Below are 14,466 nucleotides of genomic sequence, written 5' to 3'. Positions count from 1 at the left end.
TTAAAAATTCCCCTACAATTAGAAACACAAAGCAGAAATGCATGTTTATGCATGTATGCAAATATTAATATATCTACCTTTATATCAACAGAGGCATTAAACACTATATAGTGCTTAATAATAAAACAGTTAATTATTAAATAATTAATTTAAATATCTTTAACTCAACAATTTATAATTAAAATATTTAATTTATAAAACATTAAACATTATACACACACTCACACACACAGAGACTTCGACTTGTGATAAAATTTTCCTTTAGACTGAAAATACTTGTAATATACCTAGGCCACTGAATACCACAGCCAAGCCTTGAGTAATCTTAGGAAAAATGTTTTATTTAAATTGTTGAAAAACCACCCAACACCAAGCCAACAGTGAAAACTGTTGAATGGCACATGTAGAATCTTAAGGGCTTGGCTGGAAATGGGAACACCAAGTGTGCCAGTACCCACTATGAGTTTGTGTTAAAGGATGGTGCCTGTTAAATGAATAGCAGTTTGGCCCTGAGGTGATAGGGGATATCACGAGTGCTTGCCATCATTTTAAGGACAATGTATATGTGTATACACATTTGATAGGAAGGAAAAGGATAGATGACAAGATAAATATCTCAATCCCATGGAGTTGTAGAGCAACTTGATTGCCCATTTTCCAACCATGAAGAACTAATTAATGCTTCATTTTCTATATTTCATATGGAAGTTTATGAGAAAGAAATTAATATATATATAATGTATACAATATATATTATATAAAGCAACTATAGGTTGAGATTTGCTAACAGCTTTACCAAACTGTATTTTAACCAATTAATTAGGTAGAGAATAGAGGCAGGTTCTGACCTCAATTTATCAATGGATAGAAAACAAATGTATGACCAAAGCCAGATTGCCAAACACACCCAGCAATGTATAGTGCAGTTCAGTTTAATACTGGAGAGTAGAGACCTTTGTTTCACCTTAAAATATGAACCTAGGAAGTTACCATGATGAAACCCAGAATGATCTGTGCTCCATAAGTTTGTCTCTGCTTCTTACTGGAGGTACAGCATTCGGCCCTGAAACAATTTGGTCTCTTTATTCACCAATTGTCTATATCCAAAGCAAATTTGACATCACAAAAGTGGAACTCAGAGCTGACATTTGTGCCATGCAGCTGTCACCATTGGCAGTCCTCTCATCTACAAGATGAGATCATTACCAATTCCTGTATGAATGTGTGAATGTGTGCAGTGTGAATCTATATGGCCGTGCATGAAATATTAAAATTAAAATATAAAAAAGTATGATATGCCCCTCACAAGATTCCCACTACCCTTTAAGGCTCTCATTAAGAAATACTTTGATGTAATGAATCTAAGACACAGTATTAAATTTTTATGCGCATTGCCCCTTAAGAAGGAAGGCAAACATGGGAACTGATCCACATGGTAATGGAATTAATCTGATTAACACATCACAAAAATGGCCTCAAAAAAGTAGAAATTGAATGTGGTACACACACACACACACACACACACACACATACACACACACACACACACACAGAGAGAGAGAGAGAGAGAGAGAGAGAGAGAGAGAGAGAGAGAGAGAGAGAGACGGACAGACGGACACACATACACACACTTTACTTTTGTATAATATATAGCTTATTCTGTATTATTTTATGTGGGGACTGTTATTGGGGATAGAATCCAGGAATTTGACCACACTGTACCGCTAAGCAACATCCTCAAGCATACAACTGTGCTTATTATATGAGTGTATACAGTACATCAGTCCATGTCAATAGTTTTTATTTGGAACCAAACTTTACAAAAATCAACATTGGAAATAATGTGTCAAGTCTATAATGGGATCAGTCAAGCATAGAAGACTATAATGCATTCCTATGCCATCTCCTGGGCATTAGTAGAAGTGCAACTCCAGAGTTCTTAGGCTTCTTCATGTGTATCTTGCAGCTATAATGTTTGCTGAGATTAATATTACTGCTATTGTTGTTTTGCACATTGTTGTTGAGTATTCAGGCTCAAATTGAGCTAAACTATATACAAATCTGTTACTTTCCACACGTGTGAGATAAAAGGTGAAATCTCCTACTAAATGGGAGAAACACTGAACCCTGTATGTCCTGAGTCTTGGCATTGGTGCCTGTTCCTACCAGTCTGCATACATTTCCCATCAGCCCGTTGTTTCTGATTTATTTTCCACGAATGTAAATCACACACATTTTATGGATAACCATTATTATCTCGGCACTCCAACCTTGCTGCTTATGCCCATTAAATTATGGGTTCACACTGCAGCTCTTTATTAATTTTGTGACCTTAAATTTACTAACTTCTCTGATACTTAACATCTTAATCTATAAGGTAAGGATTCCACGAAGTATGGGAGAAGCATTAAATACATGAACCCTAGAGAAATTCAGCGGAAAATCATTACACACAGCAAATAACAAAAAAATTTGCTGTTTTAAGAATTATTGCTTGACTCTTAGCACTGCCAAAAATCACACCAGCAGGACTTAGGAATTGGAGACATGAAAGTCACAGCCCTGTACAAACCCCATGGTTAATGTAGGGCAGCATCTGTACTCAGACAGGGGGTCATTACAATCATCGTCAGTTTAACAAAACAAGCCACCTGTGAAAAAGCTAGTCTTTACTATTATATAGCAATTTCTTTTGGAATAGAAATAGAGTAAAATAAACATTATGGAGAGAATCTTCTGCCATTTTAATAGGCATGGTAGAAACTATTGCAAAAACCTCTATTTTTATTTCTTCCTTTATTAGTTATATCCTTTAGCCATTTTAGCTTATTATTTTATTTCACGTTTTTTTTTGGGGGGGGGAACAAACAGTATAATAAAATGATGAAAATTCAATGTAAAGTCATTCCACTGGTTAACCAGCGTGGATCACAGTCACCCTTTAAGCACATGAGAACAATATCATTGTGATTTGAATTTACCATTGACTCTAAGACTGGCTATAAAAGTGATCAATCCCGTCCCTGTGTTCTGCAGCTTTCTTGCCTATAATCTAGGGCAACATCAGGAATCACCTCAGGGATTAACTGTGAGGATTAACTTGGTTGAGCATAATCAGTACATAATTTATAGCATTATAATATTTTATTTCAACACAAAAGGAAAAAATGAATACTGCAGAGAGAAAGGATAATAAGAAACAAAGGTTAAGAAGGATTTCTCTTGCTATTTAATTCGGCAAATTCTTGCAGAAAACATGTTTTCCCCAGAATGAAAACCAGTTGTGTCGATGACAGAATGAGATTGTGCTCAGTAGGGTAAAATTACAAGTGCCTGAGAAGAACATCCAGATGTCTGTGTCAGGAAGACACAAGCACATGGTTCTGGTGCATGTGCAGGTCTGGGGTATTGCTGCCTCCATATTGTTGATTGTGCTAAGTCCCATGTGCTTATACAAGATAAACAGTGCGACTTTTGCCACAGACTAACTAAGTCCCCTGATTTGAAAGGCAATTTTCTCTTTTAATTAATGCCAATGAACTCAAAGGGTTCCGAGCTTTGAATTTGGAAGCTGTGATTTCTAGATTTTCATATTTACAGAAGGTTTCACATTGAGAGAGAAATCCACTGCCCTCTCCTTAGAGTCTTGATCTGATATGCCCAGTACAGGAGCTTGGATCTGTCTCTTTCAGATTCACCCCAGGAGATGCTCATTCTCACACAGTGAAGAGTATATTTTGAGAAACATTCATCAAAGCACACATACATTTCTGGAAAGGAAAGATGAAATTGCCTGGAAGTTTTTGGATTTCTAATGAAACCTTCATTTTGTCCTGTCTTCAAACTAACATATTTCTTTCACCTATTTTAAGAATATTTTAATGTCACCCATCCTTCCATCTCACGAGAACATTTAGTTTCAGCATTCTTATTAGGAGTATATTTCTTTCTAATGTGGCATTTTGCCCAAATATATGATTATGCATGCCTGGTCCTCTTGAGCCCAGGAGAAAGTACTAGGTACCCTGAGACTGGAGTTATAAAGGGTTATGAGCTGCCATATGGGTGTTGGACATTAAACCTTGATCCTCTGGAAGAACATCAATTGTTCTTAACTACTGAGCAGTCTCTACAGCTCCCATTGGTATGCTATTAGAATGCTTCTATTTATTAATTTAAAAATTTTTATTAGATATATTTCTTTACTTACATTTCAAATGTTATTCCCCTTCCCGGTTTCCTGTCCATAAGCCCCCATCCCCTCCCCTCCCCCTCCCCCTCCCCCTCCCCCATATGGGTAGCCCCCTATACATCCCGCTTACTGTCCTCCCTCCATATTTTGTTTGTGTTCTATGTGTGTCTTTATGTGGAGACTTGATTCTATAAATAGCGTTGGGATTTTATTAATAGAGTCTCAGAACAACAGATTGAGGTCCAAGTACTGTCTATCTGGAAGAAGATGGGCACATAATTTAAATTCTCTCTACGTCTAGCTCACTCTAGGTATATATTATACATAGTGTGAATATTGCTAAACCACAAGGGTTAAGTCATAGAAAGTAAGTACTTGGGACAACTCCAGAGACTGACTTTATCTTCAGTCATGCTGGTTGGACCGTAGTCCACAATTCTCAATTCTATAAAGTAAACAGCTGAAATAAAGATCTGTACAGAACATTAAAAAGCAAGGATTCAAGATATTTCTATAACGTTCCAAACTAGAGTGTCAGGAAAAGAGCAATTTCCCCTACTTTTCTTGTGAACTTACTTGTCAAATGAGCTCACATTTCTCTCTGTGGAAGAAAGAAAAAGAGCTAGACTCTCAATAATAACCGGCTCTTTCAACCATATCTGCCTTTTGCCAACATGTCACTTCAATTTTTCACACGTCTTCTAGTTTCTTTTGTAATGCAGAGATTTTTTTCCCCATTTCCTACCCAATGCCAAAGGCTTAGTTACTGCAAAGATCAGCAAGGAATGATCTTCAGCATGCGAAAAGAGGAACTAAGGCAGAAAGATTCCCTGTTTGTGAACTTTTCTTTTGATTCAAACTTCTCTTTCCCATGCACATAGCATTATAAAAGCTCTCTGGTGCAACACTTTTCTGGATGATTTGATAACACACAGACAGGGCCTCGCCTCTAGGAAACTACTTCAAGGACCCTCACTTCCAGGGCCCTCACTGTGTCTAGACTTGTCTGTATGTTTGCTTTTCCTCACTGATGATATATTCCTGTGGGTCTGACATTATCAGGTGAGCTTGAACAATGAACTCTCCTCGAAGTTATTGATGTGACATTAATAGAATATACTCTTTTAACAACAGAATTTGGAGCTTTTAGACCTAAACTGGATAGTATTACCCTGCTTTCTTTTTAATTGAGGATAATAATGGACATTTAAATTAGTATTTCCAAATGGGACTGGTTAAGATGATAAATAACTGGCCTCTGTACTGTACTCCAGATAGTTTACTTCACAACTAAGGAAGAAATGTCTTCACAGTTCAAGATAGACTTGAACTTCTAAACTTCTTTCCCATTAAGATTGGCTTCCTTGTGTATAGTAGTGAGAGAAGGTTGTTATTAAAGATCCCTTTCTAAAATGCAGAACACATTGGTAGAATACGCCTTGCCAAAACATCTAATCATGTAATAATGGTGGTTGTGTGTTGAGTTGTACTTCTCTCAGCTGGACATTATGATTTGCATATATTATCATAATGAATCCTCTTGACAACTTTATGAGAGGGGCATTGCTATTACCTTTCCATGGACCAGAGGAAGGTGGCAAAGACAAGTTACTTGCCATTATAAATCCCCATGATTCTAAATCTGATTTTGTAATTTTAGAATTTAACTCTATATAATAGAGCAGAGATCACGGTTCCTTTTACCATCGACCCCATCACTAGTAAGTAAGTGCTTGACCCTAGGAGGATACCTTAAGTAAGATTATGAACATTAGGAATTCTCATCCTCATCTTGGCTAGAGAAAGGTTCAGTCCCCATAGGAGGCATGAAGAAAATCTTCATTAATCCTTACTGACATCTTACTTAGTTGGACTGCTGAAGCCCGGTGTGGCAATGTACCAAGTCCTCACATGATTTTCAAAGCAAGAGATGTACAAATGAAAAGAAGGTCAAGGTGGGAGACTCACTGCCCATAATCTTTAGTTATTTGATTATCAACACTGATGAGAATCTAGAGTCCAATATTTTCTTTACAGGAGCTCTCTCATGTGCAGTATGCCTAACAGATATATTTATTTCACATCCCTATCAAAGCCCATTTCTTCCCCCTGAGCACAATTTTAACATAAATTAGGCTATAATTTTGTCATTTGGGCTGTACTGGTCAAGAATTTTGAAGTCAATTTGATAGATGTATTTATTTTCAGTTTTAATAACTTGCTAAATGTCATGTTACTCATTGAGATATGTTAATCTGCACACCAGATTTGTTACCTAAGCAAACCTACCTTAGCATTTACCAAAGGACAGGGTATAGCTACATGCTACACATTAAGATACACTTAAATATATTTTAATTAATCAATCTTGATATTACTGCTATAGACTTAACCCATGAGGAATAGTTTCTCAAATTTCTAGGATGTACATTTGTATAAAGTAGTTTCAATGATCAGATTTTGATATCATAAAAATATTGCTTCAAAAACAATGCTTTACATTAGAGCATAAGGGTCAACAGTCACCACTTTAGGCATGTCTTTCAAGGTTAATTGTGTGCAGCACTGAAAACATTAACAACTCTCCTTTAAGACCTACAGATGACCATGGGTTGTTTAGGGCCAGCTTTCATTTCTAAAATTAACTGAGCACACAGTAAGGAATGGGCTCTTCTTTGCTGTAATTTCCTTTGCCTATAACCTCTGTGATTCACAGTTGCATGTGGTTGGAGATATCCCTTTTTTATATTGTTTTATATTTCCCTGTAAGTAGGATCCTCCTAATGCATTGAAGGAACACGTTGTTCTTATGTTTCCTGATAAGAAAAGAAACTTGTTGAGCAGACTGACATGCTAGAGGAAACCCCTTAGGAAGTTCTGGGGTTTGTCTTAAAAGAATTTACTCTGAAGCCTTAGAGAAATCTCATTTACTCTAAGCCTCAATTTTCCCTCTTGTGAAATGTAGAGGTTTGAACTAAACAGAGTCTTTATTTGCAGCTTGTCTCCCAACAGAAGACTCTTAAAGTACACTTGAAGGGATTAAAGCACTCCAAAGCAACAGAAAACAAATTAGACACAACTGCAATGCAGACCCCACTCCTGGTCTAATGACATCTCTCAGTGTTTTGAATTCATTTATAGAAGATGTTGACCATTTGGTTGACCTTCACTTTGTGTCTGAGAAGAGTCATTTACTGTCAATAATTCTGTGTTCTCTTTACTTATGGAACAAAGCTCATATAAGTTTTTGTGAATGTCTTCTCTCGGTCATAGGCTTAACATGATCTCTCCATTTTACTTCCTCTTGCTCACACATGACTTCCTGTTCAATAGTGTACACACATGACACATGTTTTTGGAAACAAACACAAACTCAAGAGATTTATTGTCTGGAAAAAGGATAAATTTTTCATGTTTACTTTTAAGCATACCTATTTATATTTCAGGAATCATATATGTAGACTAAGAAGCGCACTGTAGCTCTAAAGCTGCCTTGAACATTGGTCACAGTAGGAACGCAGCAGGCATGGAATAAGTCAGCTTCTTTCCCATTACTATTTTTAAAAATGTTTTCTATAATATAAACTATTTCTTCATGTAACATTTGTCTACAATTTTTGACTGTTTATAAAATTAAAATAATGCTAATGGATGATGAAATCAATAAACAGTAAAAAATGAAATCAGACAAATTTCTATATCTACCCATGAGGTGCAAACCACCTATCTTAGTTATTCATTAACTCCCATGCTCTGGCTTTGATCTGATGTAATGTATACACTGTATGTGTATTACATCATAAATAGAAGCCCAAGTAAGTACATATACACTTTTGTGCTAAATCACATTCTACGTGATTAAAGTAAATACCTCTAATTTTCATAATGTTTAGCAATGTACACAGAACCTACCAGATGCTGCGACAGCAGAACAATCTTGAGACCAGGGGTCCAGATGCCAAACCACATTCACTGTCCCTATGATTCCTTTTCTCTATCATTCTTCCTGTTAGTTAAAAGGAATGTCTTGCTAACTTGAGACCATTCAACTGATCTGCATGTGAGGTTTACTTTATTTTTCTCTCAGTACAAAAGAATTTCATGAAAACATTTCTAGGAGTTGAAAACAGTGTCACAGGGTTTTCTTTGTTCCACAGAATACTCTAAACTTTTTTCATGTATTAGTCCTGGCTCTACACTAACTTTGTTTGGTTAGTTATATGATTAGTAATACTTGCTTCATTAAAAAAATCTGCACTTGAGGATGAGCAATATCTTCATGATGTTGAGACTGAAGATAAAATACTTCTAACCTTGAGTCAGTGGAAAGCATATAATTGAAATTTCTGAAATGGTGTGGTTTCATGACTCCTGATTTACACGTGGAGCTTTATATAAAACTATTGCTGTCATTTATTCAATGTGTAAATTTGTATGAATGTCTCAGTAGAAGATATGTAGTTATAACTAATCTACTTTACTGGCCAAATGACACAGATGCTGAGTGACTGACAGCACTCTCATTGTGTGTAAATAAAATCATCCCGGACAATACTAAAATAATGAATATAAATTCATAACGTATCTGCTTATATGAATGTACAAGGACATTTTTAAATACTACCTATTATTTGGATGACTTAAATAATCAAGCCTTGTCTATTAAGCCGACATTTAGCAAATATTCTAACAGTGATTCAGAAACAGTTACACATCTGAACCCACAAATCATACATGAAGAAATGTTACTTAACACCTCAGAAATATCAGGTATCTTTTGATTCCATGTTGGACAGTCAAATTTCAATCATATATATTTTGCTTTGGTGAAATTGCACAGTCAATATATAAACATTTGAATTGTCATTGCCACTGGTCATAAGGAAATGTGATCTACAAAGATTCTCTAAAAAAATGACACTTTAAAGAGTGATACAGGATTTTAGAGATGGAACTGCAGCCTCAGAAGCAAATCCATTCTCTTTCACAGACTCCTGTTACAGACACTTCTCTGATTCATTTACAGAATGATACAAGTCTTAGTGTGTGAAGGAGCTAAGTGGGAAACTCATAGTACCTCTCACCATTTCATCACAGTTAAAGTGAGACTCTTTCTTACATCAAATGCATTTCCTTAAAAGTCTTTTTGTGTGTTCTTGAGTTTGTAGTTTTCCTGTCCTCTCTTCCCTTTACCTTCACAATGGCTTCATCTTAAGTTTAGAATAAGGCACAGAAGAAATGGGAACCTATCATAGTGTATAGTATCATCTGGAAATGCAAGCATCTGGTATAACTACTGATCGAGGGCCCAAGGAGATCTCACAGGTGAGTCCTTTTGGGAGGACAGTAACCAAACATCCTAATAGAAACCATCAGATGTTGGGAGGCTTTCACTCCTTCCTTCCCTGCTATGTGTTACTCCATCTCAAGCTACTTGGAAGTTCATAATCCAAAGGCATCAGGGGCATGGACCCTAAGAGAACTAAGGTCTAGCAGCTAAAGCACAAGCCTCCTCCAGCACCCCATGGTTCCTTTTCAGGGAGAAATGTTCTTCCACCCATTTTCTCAGTCCCTATGTGTCCTCTTTCTGAACTCGACATACTGCCTTGGAATAGCAATTTAGTCCTCCTGCAGAATGAAACTATTTGAAAAGTACAATCATTCTATTGCAAAGCTATTCAACCTTCTCATGCATTAGTGTTCTTTGATCACAAGCATTTGTGTACACGTTAAATGGATCTTTGTATTAGGTACATTTTCAAATCATTAGCTTGACTATAGTTTTTGAACTTCTATGTGCTTTCTAAACAACGCAGGAAATTAACCTCTTTCTTTTTTAACTCCATGGGGTTCACTAGGAAAACGGAAGAAAGCGCTTTTCAGTTGTTAAAGGTGTACATTCAGATTTCTTTCCGAACAAAAGAAGTAAGTCTAAATCAGGATTTTTGCTACTGTTCATGACCATGGGATCATGGGATATCTATCTGATGTCTATGTGATGACTGGTTATAAAGAAAAGGGGAGAGCAAACTTAAGAGACAGATGTCAGTCCTTCCTGTTTAAAAGGCAGACTTGTCTGAGAATCGCCACCCCTGTAGCAGAACATCACTCTAAAGCACTGTCTTCCCTCAAGTACAGCAACTGTTTCAAGGGAGTCATTCTTTTACTTCAGGAGAGAGGTGAACACCAGGCTTCTTGCAGAAGAATTAAGCAGCTCTGAGGAGCTCTACACAGAGAGACACGTGGCCAAGTGTGTGTCCTTGTATATCAAGAGTTTCAGCTTCACATTTCCCATACTTTCGAAGGAACTTTAGAGTCAACAAGTGGCGATTGTAATCCTACGTGTATTTAGTCACCGAGGGTGTAAGCATGTGAAATGCAACCGCCTCACAGAAAGAACCACCAAGAGTGTCAGCTAACAGGAAACCCTGTCACAGGTGGTGTGACTGAGGCACACCACGTTGCTCCACAGTACGCCAGGTCCATCCTGACGAACTGTCTTGACAGAGCTTTACAGTTTGGGTTTTAACCTTTATGAGTGTCTTACAACTATGAGAACTTCTGATTACTGAAAGGGGAGATTTCTATGAAGTCCATTCTCTTCTAGCAAGTGACATACTAAGAGCATCATGTTTATTTTCAATCTGTTCACCATCACAAGGCAACTTAGGATCTCGTGCAATATACTGACCCAGAACAGCTAAGGAAATGGATTGATAATTATAGAAATTCACTTTAAGTCCATCTTGTATATTTTCTTTGGCAAAATGAAAATACTAATGCTGAAGAATGTGTGTATCTAATTTCAACTCAGAAGAACTTAACATTTTTTAATAAATGTGTTAACTTTCAGTATTGAAAGTATCTGTAGAAATGAAGACTTTCATAGACAGGAAAGCTGATTGCCCTTGCATTATAGAACTAACAAGCAGTGGGTGGAGACTATAGCGCTTGCTTATTCAAATGACGGTTGCTTTAAAAAGCAAATGGACTAAGGGGCTCAAGAGATTCTTACTGTCTTTCAAGCCACTGAAGGTTTGGGTTTCCCTTGTTCCAACAGTCACTGTTTAATGAATATGTACGTATAAACTTTAGACATGTCCTATCTTCAAGAGAAAGCAGAAGACATTGTTAAATCAGAAGATAAGAGTAAATGGCCAGGACCCAAAGACAAACTTTATTAGGCTGTGAGTACTTAACATGCTATTCAAGAGCTTTTTACTTAGGAGAGTCCTATGAATACTGGGAAGCAATGTGGATTCCTTCTACAAACATAAGAAAATACACTGAAATAATAAGCATGTCTTTAGAGGAACTAAAATTAGAGTTTGATTTCAGTCTGGTAAAGTCACTTGGGTTTTAAGTTCAAGGAAAGACCAAATCCATCAATATTTGGAGCTATGTAGAACAGTTTCTGTATGAAAAGTTAGGTTAGGCAGGCCTGGAAGAATCATGGAATTAGAAACAGAAACCGGAATTCATCGTCTTACTTTTAAGAACTTGCAAGCCTGCTTCATTTTTCTCTCTCTGAATCTTGTACACTTGTGTGTATTTTTACTTTGTTTTCGGTGAGTTATACAATCCGATACTGTCTCCATTCATGCGGATTTGAAAGAACCCCCACCCTGTGTGTTATTTTATTTCATGGAGGCCAAGGGAAAGGGGTTGCTGCCAGTCGGGTGCTCAAGGCATGCAGAAGAAATTCAGTCCCAGGCACTGAAACAGGCCACCCTTGTGCTGTGCTTGTGGGAGAAGAAAGCAAACCCATCACCACCTCTGAGACTGGGTCCCCAGCAGCAGTCACAAAGCACTTCTCAGTCAGCGCGTTTGAAATCCCCACTAAAAATAGGTCCTCTGTACTGGGGCTGAAATTCTCATCAGTGGCCAGTGATGGAGCACAGTGCCTGATTGTTTGTTTCCAACTAGGTTCTTTTCTGCTTCAGTACTGTCTTATAACTTTACATCTGAAGCCTGCTCAAAATACAGCCAAAGTAAGTCACCTGCCACCGAGCCCACTCAAGATCTCAGTCAGGCCACCTCCACCGGAGGAGTTTAGGATGATGTACAAGTCTTAGCACCTTCTGCTTTCTCTGACTCCCTGACTATTAGAATTAGGAAACACAGGGGTCCTGAGTTTCCTAACTACTAGGAGGGGTCTAATGTAAACACGCACTCTGGGGAAAATTCCCTTCTCTCCCTACTTCCTCTTTATGCTGTCCTACTTCTGCCTGTTCACTGTTCCTGACTACCAGGCTCCGCCGGAGTTGGGGATGGGTAGGTTCCTTTTTCTTTGAAGGGAAGCACTTGGTCCCTGAAAGAAAGCAACCCTGGTACTTTTTCCAGGGTACTAGGGGAACTATAGACGGTCTCTGCTCTATCCAAGGATTCTGAATCTTAATCACTCAGCTAGCATCTTGCTTAAGTGGGAGGTGCCTCTCCCCAGAGGAGCGCAGCCTCCTGGCTTGGGGCCTCATGCTCCTGGACTCACCTGGTGCTGAGGACAAGTGCTGGCAGCAGGGGCAGCAGGTAGTGTGCAGCGTTGAATTTCATGTCGCCGCCAGCTCGTGTACTCCTCCACTGGACCCTGCTCCTTTGCTTCCTCTGGTCAGTTGCTGCTCAGCGTCCTGCTCGGAAGCTCGGAGCCCTCTTCAGAGACCCACAAAGACACGGATAGAGGCTTCTTAAAGGCAAGGACCAGAGTGCGAGTATCTTCAGGAGTGATGTCACCCGGGAGCCCTGCCGGGATAGTCCAGCGCTGTGCTCAAAGCGCACAGGGCGGGTGTAGCCGCGGGAGGAGGAAAGGACCCACTTCCAGGTCGCTGCCCTGGTAGCCAGCTGTACTTGGTCACTCCGGTGCGCACTGGAGCGGATCTCCTCTTCTCCGCTCCTACTGAAGACAGAAGGGGAGGGTGGTGGCAAGGACCAACCTCTTTCTCCAGTAATTGAGCTGGCGTGCTCCGCAGGGTGAGAGACAATTCGCTGGGAAGGACTCCAGACTCTTTAGGGTCCAGAGCAGGCGTCTCTCACTAGCTTGCTTTTGCAGAGATGTTGCTTGGAGAGTAAGCAAGCTTAAAATACTGCTCTGATTAGATGCGTAATGGCTTGCCTGCTGCGGATGGAGTGGAGCAGCAGCTCATGCACACCAGAGGCCAGCTACCCAGATGAGGTTAGGGGTCTCTAGCACAGAAAGGAACCAGAACCAACACAAAGTCCGCGGCTCTGGGTTCTGGTGCGTCCACGTCTTCCTCTCTTCTGGTCTCTGCGTCGTCTGTCAGCTGCTCAAGGGTGTTCAGCTGGCAGCCGGAGTTCATACACCTTCAAGGGTCGTTTTCCTGAGGAAAGAATCATGAACCAGAGCACAGAGACATTGGTCATTAATTCAACAGTAGGGGTATTTTCTGTAGTTTCTAAAATGTTGTATACCACGTGGCCAATGTTTAACAACCCCTTTTTAGAAATTTTAATCAGAAAAAAGAAACACCACAACTTTAATGCAATCTACCATTTTGCAAAGTCTTTTCAAGAAGAGAAAGGCTGACCACCTTCAGAGATTTGAAACTCTAAGATCTTTACATCATGCTGTGTGTGTGTGTGTGTGTGTGTGTGTGTGTGTGTGTTAGAAGTGCGCATGGCAGTCCTCTCAAGAATCAATGTACTAAAGTAAACATTCCTGTTTTCCTACCACATATGTGACAAAAACAGGGACCATCAGTATATGGACTGGACTTTTCTTTCCTAAAGAATTAGTTATCCCAAGTGCTAAGACAACCTTGCTGCTCAGATGAACTTCACCCCTGAAGTGGGTCTATCTAAAGATTCAAGCACATGGAAGACCTAGAGGACGCAGATGCCAACCCTAGTGTTCAGTTAATGGTCTATGTTCTGCTCAGTCAAGTCACATAGGTAACGCTTTAAATAAGAATCTGCGATAAACTCAAAAGCGAAGACATAGCTGTAGATATATAAAATAATATAACTATTAGCAGACTCTTAAAAGGGATGCACTGCATTAAGCTTCTAATTACTGTTTTCTTCCAGTTCTCTTCTTCTGAAGTTAAGTTTAAGAGCACACCTACTGAAGAACTTGGCTATAAAAGTCTCAAGCAATCAAACAAGGAGTATTAATGTTTTCAGCGAATATCAATCTTTTTTTTTGCAGTAGTAAAATCCACAACAGACACAAACCAGCTCCCTCCTGAACTGTTGTGTTTTAGGAGGAAAAACAGCAAAATAAGAAACAAACCAGAAACAGGACAAAAGCGGTACGAAAACCT

General features: G+C 38.8%; 1 protein-coding gene across 8 annotated transcripts in view; it reads right to left on the bottom strand.

The window, feature by feature from the left end:
- Positions 1–13,458, bottom strand: part of Luzp2 (leucine zipper protein 2) — a 400,419-nt gene extending 386,961 nt beyond the window's left edge. For 7 of the 8 annotated variants that reach the window (NM_001432775.1, NM_001432773.1, NM_001432776.1 and 4 more), the window contains 1 exon segment: positions 12,681–13,054. In NM_001432775.1, coding sequence (NP_001419704.1) covers positions 12,681–12,742 — 62 coding nt within the window. In that variant the 5' untranslated portion in view covers positions 12,743–13,054. 8 annotated transcript variants of the gene reach the window in all.
- Positions 13,459–14,466: the final 1,008 nt, after the last annotated feature.

Source organism: Rattus norvegicus, chromosome 1, assembly GCF_021556685.1.
Source record: "Rattus norvegicus strain SHRSP/BbbUtx chromosome 1, alternate assembly SHRSP_T2T, whole genome shotgun sequence".
NCBI lineage: Eukaryota > Metazoa > Chordata > Mammalia > Rodentia > Muridae > Rattus > Rattus norvegicus.
The sequence above is the reverse complement of the archived record's forward strand: the minus strand, read 5'-3'. Positions and strand labels throughout refer to the sequence as shown.